The 10,897-nt window shown below is 46.4% G+C and overlaps 1 protein-coding gene and 1 pseudogene across 1 annotated transcript; one reads left to right on the top strand and one right to left on the bottom strand.

The window, feature by feature from the left end:
* Positions 1-1,144: 1,144 nt before the first annotated feature.
* LOC136460540 (phosphatidylinositol 4-phosphate 5-kinase 6-like) lies at positions 1,145-3,473 on the bottom strand (annotated as a pseudogene).
* A 245-nt stretch (positions 3,474-3,718) lies between these two features.
* LOC136455979 (uncharacterized) lies at positions 3,719-7,731 on the top strand. Its single transcript, XM_066455724.1, has 7 exons — positions 3,719-4,326; positions 5,013-5,210; positions 5,344-5,616; positions 5,755-5,857; positions 5,936-6,054; positions 6,250-6,426; positions 6,774-7,731. Exons 1-7 carry the CDS (start codon positions 3,856-3,858, stop codon positions 7,524-7,526), a joined length of 2,094 nt encoding a protein of 697 aa, XP_066311821.1. The 5' UTR covers positions 3,719-3,855; the 3' UTR covers positions 7,527-7,731.
* The last annotated feature ends 3,166 nt before the right edge of the window (positions 7,732-10,897 follow it).

The following is a 10,897-nucleotide window of genomic DNA, read 5'->3' on the forward strand; positions in this document are numbered from 1 at the left end:
GGCCGGCGGGCATGGACGCAGCTGCGACCGCGGTGGCCGAGTCGAGCGCGTCGGAATCGTCGAGAGAGAGGAAGAACCGTGTGCAGCGACTGGAAATATCTGGAGGAGTCAGGACACACAGACGCTCCTAGGCCGTAGATGGCAGATCTTGTGGCTGGTGAACGTTGGCGACGTGGCCGCATAAGGGAGTCGTAAATGGTATACACAAATAAGGGTATATATATCATAGATTTGGGTGATCAAGCCTTATGTCCAGTGCAAGAAGAGTTTGTTGCTATGCCCAAGCACTCGAGGGTCAGGTAGATGTGTGCTACAAGAAGTTGTGAGTGACTTGCGCGTGTGAGTATATGTGGATTGCTCTATTATCTCCCCAATTGAGGCTCCACGTCCCTCCTTACAGAGCCAAAGGGATGCGGAGGGAAAGAAGTTGATGGCGATGCCGTTACTCTTGGTGTGGTCTCTAACCGATTGAACGAAGCCAAATTCGAAGTGCACCGCTGGGTAGGGAAGCTCCTGACCGAGGATCCAAAGTAAAATACTTGCCACCAAACCATAGAAGTAATAGAAGTTAAACGAAAACACAAAACTTGACACAAGCGGTTGATAGGCTACAGTGGGCCCACACCTTGCATGATAATGGGACAAAAACAATGTCGTTCATTCCTAGCACCATTCCATCACTATTCCATTGAATCAGGTGTGGGTCACGTACTCACGCTGCACCATCTAACCCTTTGTGGGCGACACCTGCAATCACTATCATCTCAGATCTAATCACTACAGTAATCGGGTCGGATCGTACGAAGAGAAGGACGTCAGCACCACATGCTACTCACCCTTTAGAACCATGTCCCCTTAGGTATATGAAGGGGATGGGGTGTCCCCTTGGACACAAGACATAGCATGACACAAGATATCACAACACACACACACAACACGATACTACTCTTGTAACATACATTAGTCTGTGCTCAAACTTTGAGCACTTAGGATACAGCAATCCGAGCACCAAGTCAATGGATATAAGGCACCCTGTTTGAACCAATATAAACATCCATGTTCTTTGTGCCATCCCATCAAATCCTTGTGCATGATATTAAAAAGAGTAAAATGCATCGGGGGTCCATTAACTTTCGTTAGGGTGTCATATAGGTCCATCAACTTTGAAACTGCATTTTTTGGTCCATAAACTTTTAAAATAGTTCACTGCAGGTCCATACTCATTTATTTAACCTTAAATCCAACATACATTTGCAGAAACCCCCTACCGAGTGCGGCGCGAGCACGTGAAGCCGAGCCAGCCACCGTGGCAAGGGCGCCGCAGCGAAGCACACTCTGGCGCTCACCCTCCTGTGTTCGTGATGCCCGTGGCGACAACAGTGTAGAACACTTAAACACCTTATGCCAAGCTGCAGGTTGAGCATGGGCTCGTAGTTCCTGTGTCCCTTGGAGATGGTCTCCCTCTGCTTCTTCCCTGGCCTCGGCGGCGTGCGCATGCACAACGACGTCCGTAGGCACGACCTGTCCGCGCGCGCCTCCTCGCTCTCGCCACCCTCGGTGGTGGCCTGCAGGATGTCCAGGGCCAGCGACGCGCTGCTCCTCCTGCTCACGCTGGACCTCCTCCCTTGGTCAAGGCTCACCTTGGGCGGCCGCCACACCGGCTACTTTTGCACGGCCTCCACCCCGGGCCACGTCAGGATCTTCTGCGATGGCATCAGCGACAACGTCTTGCCCTCACACACCTCTAGCTCCTGGAGCAGCGCTGTGATAGGGTCGTAGGGCTCGCGGGGCACGGGCACGGCGAGGCCACCGGACGACGGGTAGTAGATGCCGTCGGCGTGCACGGCGCTGGCCTCCTCGCACCAGGTGTCGATGTACATCCCGCCGTCGGGCCACCGGAACGTGCCCTGGCCCTTGGGCCTAGTGTCCTCCCACGCGTCGTCGTAGCGGTCGCCATCGGCCCAGATGACGGTCCCACAGCCGTGCATGTCGCCGGCCCTCCAAGTGCCGATGTAGTGGCCGTGACCGTCCTGCAGGTCGTCGCGCCAGTGGCCGTCATAGACGTCGCCGTTGGCGTACGCCTGCGTGCCTCGGCCGTGGCGGAGGTTGTTGGGCCAGAGCCCCGCCAAGGTGTCCCCAAACTCACCGATGTAGGTGCCCTGGCCGTGCATGTACCCGCCGGCGAAGTCGCCCTCGTAGGTGGCGCCGGAGGTCCAGGAGAACTTGTCGCCGCCCAACGCATGGCCGCAGCGCCAGGCGCCCTCGTACATGCTGCCGTTGGCCCACAGGAACTTGCCCGCGCCGTGTGGGAGGTCCCCGCGTAGGTCGCCCTGGTAGAAGTCGCCGCTAGGCAACAGCTACTTCGCCTGCTTGGCCTTGCCGAGTGCCTCGGTGTCCTCGTCCTCGCCGGCGCCGTCCGAGTCGTTGCCGCCGTCGGTGCTGGTGTTGCTGTCCTTGCCGTCCTCGTGGTGGTACTGGTAGATGGTGCTGGACGCGGAGGAGCTGACGTGGAGGAGGCTGGGCGTGAGAGCCTTTCAATTCTTTTTTTTTTCTTTGAAAAATTGTACTTACTACTTTTCAATTCTTTTCATGGCACAACAAAAGGTATCCCTGTACGCACTCGGTAGGAGGTTTTATGTAAATGTACGTTGGATTTAATGTTAAATAAAAGAGTATGGACCTGCAGTGAACCATTTTAAAAATTCATGGACTAAAAAATACAGTTTCAAAGTTGATGGACCTATGCCATGTTTGTTTAGGCTGGTTTGGTTTATAAGCTATGGCTGAAAGTACTGTTGGCTGGTTTGGTGTGGGAGAAAAATACTGCACGTTGGTTGATAAGCCATGGCTTATAAGCCAAATACGACCAAATGAACAGGCTGCTATATGACATCTCAACGAAAGTTAATGGACCTCTGGTACATTTTACTCTATTAAAAACTAGTAGTTGCCGATACGAACACATACACGTAGTCTTCTATAAAAAGTCTATTCGTATTTATATAATGATTCGAAACATTTGTTTTGCATTGCTTTAAGGGATCAAAATATTGTTGCTTACCAATACTATACCATCAAATCCTTGCGTGGCATCAAACTTGGGAAAGGAAGGTTGGGAAAGGGTGCCTTCACTTCCGTCTCATGTACAAGGTGTTTGGAATTAGGCTTCGTTCGCGTGCCTTTAAACTCGACTTGATTCGTTTATTTTTTTTTATCCAGAACAGTATTTTTCTCTCACAAATTCATCCAACATTCCTCCATACCATCCAGATTCCTCCAGAACCTCCTTCCATAAAACCCACCTCCGCTTCCAAATATCTCAAGCTAAATCACTCCAACTCTAGAAGAAATGTGAATTTAGAGTGAAGACAAGTTCAAACTTCTGTAAACTACACACAACATAATGACAAATACTTGGTCCATTAAAAATATATATTTAGTAATAGTACCCGCTTTGTATGATTATTGACCATGCATGTAACAAGACCCCTTTCGAGTAATTTTCTTTTTCAAACATGGTATGGATACGGACAATCTGATACACGAACATTCACTCGTAGTTTGCTGTCGAATAAATTCTTTTTAGTACAGGAGCCTATGAGTGACTTATAGAAAACAAAAACTTAGCAGTCGTTCATATACAACCGCGAAAGCAATGTTTTATTGATCAGTGGAGCATACAAAGCGGATCCCACGTAAGCAAAAGCTGCTGAAAAATATCCATCCAAAAACAAAGCATATCCGAATTTAGCGTAGACGCTAGCAACTGAGTATTGATGGAGTTAGCCGTAACCCAGTCACAGTGATCAGGACAACCAAAATCGATCTAATTGGGAAAGCTCAACAAATCGGCTCATGGTTGCAGACGCGGCGAAGCATCCCAAACCAAACCCAAGTGCGCGTCCGAGGCGGGGAAGGAAGAAACCGGAGCGAGATATTTGCATTCCAGTCCCTGCGAAGAGAAAACCGTCGTGTCCTTCCTGTAGAGGCCCCTCGCCGCGCCGCCGTCGTCGGGCGACCATGGGGACGGCGATGATGGCGACGGCGGTGGGCGGCGCCATGCTGCTCTACTTCGTGCTGAGCCGGCGGCTGGCGGGCGAGGACGTCTCCGTCGGCGGCGGCGGCGGAGGGGGAAGGGGAGGAGTCGGGTCCGGGAAGCGGCGGAGGGGGCGCAGCGCGGCGCGGCGCCCGGTGCAACCGCCGGCGACGTGGATCGAGGCGGTGGGCACGCTCGCGGAAACGCTGCGGTTCACCTACTCGGAGACGCTCGGCAAGTGGCCCATCGGGGACCTCGCCTTCGGAATCAAGTACCTCATGCGCCGACAGGTGAGAGAACAGATCGCTATTCCACCATCAGGTTGCCTGCCGCTTGGATCCGAGTGAAATGGCTCGGCTCCGTTTCGAATTTGGCTCTCAAGGAGTGCGTTTTGGATCTGAAATGCGAGTTCCTTTGCTCGAATTTTGTTTCCCGATAGCATTCTGCACTGCTGGTAGGAATGGATTTGGGCCACAACCTTGTAGTGGTTGATACTTAGTATATAGATGCGCGCAAAGCCAGGTGTGTTCTAGTGCTGATAGCCTTTCATGCCGCGAAAAATTTCTACTACGAAGGTATCAAGCTGGTGGGTTTTGTGGTGGAGCTAGTGCTAATTCTAGTGTTATGCAGTTGCACCTGCAAAGTTAAGGTTGCATTACTTCGGTTGAGAGAGTTATACCTTTTCAATCTTCAAGTTGTGCTTGTTGTGAGTAAACATGCCTCTGAAGATGAAGTTTCTGATCTGATTAGCATACTTAATCGTGAGAGAACTGTTAATATGGATCTCTGTGAGATAAGATGGTTGTGATTAAACTGAATATGGCTTAACTTTTCAACCGAGGGATTCAGAGCTAAGTACTACCTTAAGTTACTAAAGGATACCAAAACTTATGTATTGTTCCTTTTCTCATGTTGGGTGATGAATCCTGATTCTTGAGTAACCTAATGTTCACTGTAACCTGGTGTTACTTGTCAGGGCAATTTACATGTTGCCAGTGTATATGCTGGAAGCGAGTGCATTGAACTGAAAGGACCTGAAATCATGGAAGAGCTGATTGTTCTACGGCGGTTGATTGATCTGTGCTTCCTTTTCTCTAAGAAACCGTTTCCAGTGTTCCGGGAATTAGCTGGATTTTCACAGGAGGATGTTCTTATTGAGGAACCAAAGGCGGGGGTGAGTAAGTATTGATAGCTTTTTAGTGTTCACTCCATTTCTTAAGGCATGGTCTGTTGGTAGCGATAATATGAATCTAGGTGACTATGCGTTTTTCTTTTTTGATTCCCAACATTTTGTCATACTTCAACAGATTTTGAAGCCTGCTCATACAATTCTACGTGATGAGTGCACCAAATCCTTCCTTGTTTTGATTCGAGGGACTCATAGCATGAAAGATACTCTGACTGCTGCTACTGGGGCTGTGGTCCCATTTCACCTCTCACTTTTGGATGAAGGCGGTGTGAGCAAATTAGTGCTAGGCTATGCGCACTGTGGGATGGTTGCCGCAGCCCGCTGGATTGCAAGAGGTGTAACACCATGCCTCCGTGAAGCAGTCAGACAATGCCCAGAGTACCAAATCAAGGTGCATATTCATTTTATGGTTCAAACTCGCCATGCCTGATCTTGTTCGTTAAGTTTTGGTGTGGTGAAATTGCTGCATCATTTTGTCTCAATAATACCCCTTGACTTGTCATTTGAAGAGCTAATTTTGTTCTGTTAGATTGTTGGCCATTCATTGGGTGGTGGTACTGCTGCATTGCTAACCTACATCCTTAGAGAACACAAAGAGTTTTCTTCAACAACTTGTGTTGCATTCGCACCAGGTATGTCAACTGTTATCATGTCGAGTGTCCATAATATATTGGGTTAGGATCTAATAGCAGCTGATTTTTTGTTGTCAGCTTCTTGCATGACATGGGAATTAGCAGAATCAGGCAAGCATTTTGTGACTACGATTGTCAATGGAGCTGATCTGGTTCCCACTGTATCGACTGCATCTATTGATGATCTCCGTTCTGAGGTAGCTCCATTTCTCCACGCAGATTTGTTGCTTTAAATAATGTTTCATCTCTGGGGAGAAATGTGATTCTTATTTACACTCATTTGAATGCGCCTTATACAACAGTGAATATGACACCATGGTTGTTTCCATTTAAATTTTAAAGCAAGAAATTTCACTCTCTTCCTCACTCCTTATGTCTTATCCATCATCCAGGTAACGGCTTCATCATGGTTAAATGATTTGAGGGATCAAATACAACAGACACGTTTCCTAAATGTGGTTTACCGGTCAGCCACTGCTTTAGGAACTCGCCTGCAGTCTTTTTCTGGTGCGAGAGAGAGGGTTGCAGGTGCTGGAGCATTTCTACGTCCCGTTTCAAACAAAACTCAGGTACATATGTGACCAGGAGCTGTATAGTTTAGATAAATTAAGGTTGCTTTGCAATATAGCACATGGTATTTTATTGGTAGCAATGGTGTGGTTCTATAGTGATGCCTGCACCCTATAACTAAAAGTTTTCTTTTGTTAGATTAAGCGTTCTCTACTTTATTTCCTTATTTTGGACATGGTTGTTTCATAAACTAAATAAAGTCTTGGTGCTGAATGATATTATTCAAATATTCAGTGCATGAAAGACATGCACAGCATGATAGCTTTGTGTCTAGTTGTTCTTCAGAAAACTTATCCACCAGAACCAAAGAATTATTGAAGCCTTCTTAACAAATATTCCAATGCAGGTTGTGATGAAACAAGCACAGAATGTTGCACAGGCTGTTGCTAGAAGTCGGTCTGCATTTTCCTCTTGGTCATGCATGGGTGCACGTCGTCGAGGTGTAGGTGTAGTTACTGCAAGTTCTAAGGATGATATGAGAGCAGAAACCCATGTAACAGCGACAGTTGAGTCAAAGTCCTTCGTTGTAGAACAATGTGGCACCAAGACCATAGAAGAACTGCAGTATACTGCAGCTAGTGTTTCTGTTCATGATACAGCAGATGAAGAAGAGGCTCTTTTGAGTGAGCATGAAACCTCTCGGGAGAATGCCGAAGAAGAAATAACAGAGGGTGAGTTGTGGTATGAGTTCGAGAAGGACTTGGATCGACAGGCTGAAGTGGAGGCACGGACTCGAGAGGAAGAGGCAGCTGCAGCCAAGGAAATAATGGAAGAGGAAAGTGCTGTGCTAAAAGGTGTAGAGGACAGGCAGTCCTTCACATCAGATAGCTTGGAGAGGCAGCAATTCTACCCACCTGGTAGAATCATGCACATGGTTGCAATGCCTCCCACAGATGCTGACCCAGATGATCCAGTTGCTGCTGACGAGTGCTCTGTTGGAATATATGAGACCCCTAGAGATCTTTACAGCAAGATTCGACTCTCAAATACCATGATCAATGATCACTACATGCCAATGTACAAGAAAATTATGGAAATATTGATTGAGAAGTTCGCGAAGGATGAGGACAGTTATTGTACAGGTTCTACTGTAGAATAACATGAAGGCATGAATGACCTATATATACATCATATAACTGTACAATACTGCGTGTTAGCTGTCATTAGCCTCTCTGACATTGCAATATACAAGAGATGATGTCCTCCTGACCCGTGAAATAGGATTTTAGTTAGGGTCATGTGAGTGTGTGATGTGTAAATGTAAAAGGAAACCAGAATCAGCAATTTAATACCATTTCCAGTCATATTTGCTTGTACTTTACAAACATGTGATACTTGGATCTTGAAATCTAAATGTTTACAAGGCATTTAAAATTCAGGTGCTTAAAAGGAAGAGCGTTTTGACATTGTTTATTTAGACCAATGGCTACAGGGAACTAATAAAAAGATAAGAGTTGTAATGGCGCACTGGTGCTTGCTTAGCTTACCATATTATTGTCTTATTTTACATGGCAAGAAATTTCTTAAGCACTGTTTGATTATTGCAGTGCGTCTGCATCTGTTGTTATGCTGTATAACGTGGGCATTTTAGTATATGTACTCCCTAAGTTCCAAATTTTAAGCCATTCTAATTTTGACCAAAATTATTGAAAATTATAAAAATTTATGATAGAATCCAATGACATTTATTTGGTATCATAAATTTGTTTTATTTTGTTATATAAATTTGGTCAAACTTAAATGCTCAGAAAATTGGAATGGCTTATAATTTGGGAATTGAGGGAGTATGTGCTAGTTGGAAGAATGCGTAAATAGGTGTTCAATTGTAAGGTCATAATGGTTAGAGGTGGGGTTTAATAGCCTATTAAACATTTCTACAACAACACTTAGCAAACCGGTTAGACAAATATGAGGCGAAGCGAGTGTTACGCTAGCCTATTAAAAATGTAAGCCACCTACCACAATTCTAGTTTCTATAGTCTATCAACACAATGACTACATCACTACACTAAGTTAATGTGCTCTCAAAGGCTAACTAAAGAGCCACACTAACCAAACTAACAAGCTCTCACGACTAGCTACACTAAAGAGTTTGACAACTAGTTTACGGTAAGAGAGAGCAAGATGGTTATACCGCCGAGTCGAGGAATGAACCAATCAATCACAAGAATGAATACCAATGAAGATCAATCACCTCGAAATCAAATGATGACACAATGATTTTTTTACTGAGGTTCACTTGCTTGCCGACAAGCTAGTCCTCGTTGTGGTGATTCACTCACTTGGAGGTTCACGCGCTAATTGGCATCACACACCAAACCCTCAATAGGGTGCCGCACAACCAACACAAGATGATGATCACACAAGCCACGAGTAATTTACTAGAGTACCTTTTGGCTCTCCGCCGGGGAAAGGTCAAGAACCCCTCATAATTACCACGATCGGAGCCGGAGACGATCACCATCTCCGCTCGACGATCCTCGCTACTCCAAGCCGTCTAGGTGGCGGCAACCACCAAGAGTAACAAGCGAATCTCGCAGCGAAACACGAACACCAAGTGCCTCTAGATGCAATCACTCAAGCAATGCACTTGGATTCTCTCCTAATCTCACAAAGATGATGAATGAATGATAGAGATGACTGGGAGGGCTTTGACTAAGCTCACAAGGTTGCTATGTCAAAGCAAATGGCCAAGAGGGTGAGCTAGAGCCGGCCATGGGTCTTAAATAGAGAGCCCCATGAATAGAGCCATTGGCTCCTCTGTCTAGTGAAACACGGGCTAACCGGACGCGCCGGTCAGGTTGATCGGACGCAGGACCCCAGCGTCCGGTCGCCCGATGCTCACCATGTGTCATCAGCCTTGAAAGCATCTAGGCCCCTAGATGTGTTTCGGTGATTAATGACAATACGTAATTACTATGACTAACGTGTGTTTTGTAGAAACAATTAAGTTAAGTCATGATAATGGAGATTGATTGGGCGATCATGGTTGTCATGCCCCTATGATGGAAATCGTTTCGATTTTCAAAGGATGAACGACAAGGTTAAGGATGGACTAGTTCTAAGTGTCGTTTAGTGTTGAGAGACACTTAGAGTAGTTTAGGACTTTGTTTTTTCTTTGGCCATACTATTAAGGAGGGTATGGACGGGTAGCTTAACCTAGGTGAGTCTAGTGGGTTAGGTGTGGTGCACACTTGTCAAATCTAGCACTAGGTAGCTTCTAAAAAGCCCTTAGATCAATTGGAGCAAACTTCATTCACATATGATTGCGAGATGGAAGTGAATGGAGGGTCGAATGCTGACCTAACGCTGGTTCCGGTGTGACCGGACGCTGGCGCAGACTCCGGTCAGTTCATTTGATCAAGGTGAAATCGTCTGGCATGATCGGACGCTGAGAGGTGAGTGACCGGACGTTGGGTGCCAGCGTCCAGTCGACTCCTGTATGGTTCTAGAGAGGGAAAATCATGACCGGACACATTCGGTCAGTGCTGTCCGGACGCTGTCTAGCGTCCGATCACAACTTAAACACTGGATTTTGGGGAGAACTGACCGGAGCGTCTGGTCAATATGACCGGAGCGTCTGGTCACCCCGTAGAGGCACATAACGATTCGTTTTGAACACGGGTGTATAAATACTTCCTCCATTCGTGTGAGGGGGTACTTTTGCTCATTTCAACAGCTGAGAAACACCCTTGAGAGTGCCAAGAAGAGCAAGGTCCTAGTGAGGTGATTGAGATTTGAGAATCCAAGAGTGAGACCTTATTAGTGAAAGCAAGAGTAGCAAAGTGTGTATCCACCCTTCTCATTAGGCTTGTCGTGGTCAAGTGAGAGTTCATGCTTGTTACTTTTGGTGATCGCCATCACCTAGATGGCTTGGTGGTGATTTGAAGTTTGGTGATCATCCGACGAATCTTATGGATGACCCAACTCAAGTTGTGAGCAGTTGTGGGTGATTCACCGCGACGGAGTGTCAAAGAATCAACCCGTAGAGAGCACTTGATCCTTGTGCGGATCAAGAGGGAGTTACACCCTTGCGCAGGTGCTCCAACGAGGACTAGTGGGGAGTGGCAACTCTCCGATACCTCAGTAAAACATCGCCGTGTTCCTCCTTCTCTCTTTACTTTGAGCATTTACTTTGAACAATTCAATTCTTGTCTTTACATTCATAGAATTGCCATGCTAGAGTAGGATTGGAACTTAGGTTGCAAGACTTTTTGTGTGGTAGAACATTAGAAATACTTTTTAGGCACAAGGGGTGAAGTTGGGTTAACCATAGGGTTTAATTATTGCAAAGAAATTTAGAATTAGCCTAATTCACCCCCCCTCTTGGGCATCTTGATCCTTTCAATTGGTATCGGAGCCTCGTGCTCATTAAATTAGACTTAACCGTCTAGAGAAAGATGTCTCACAGGAATGATCCTCCTCCTATCTTTGAGGGGGATGATTTTTCATATTGGAAAATTCGCATGG

Source organism: Miscanthus floridulus, chromosome 6 (assembly GCF_019320115.1).
Source record: "Miscanthus floridulus cultivar M001 chromosome 6, ASM1932011v1, whole genome shotgun sequence".
Lineage (NCBI taxonomy): Eukaryota > Viridiplantae > Streptophyta > Magnoliopsida > Poales > Poaceae > Miscanthus > Miscanthus floridulus.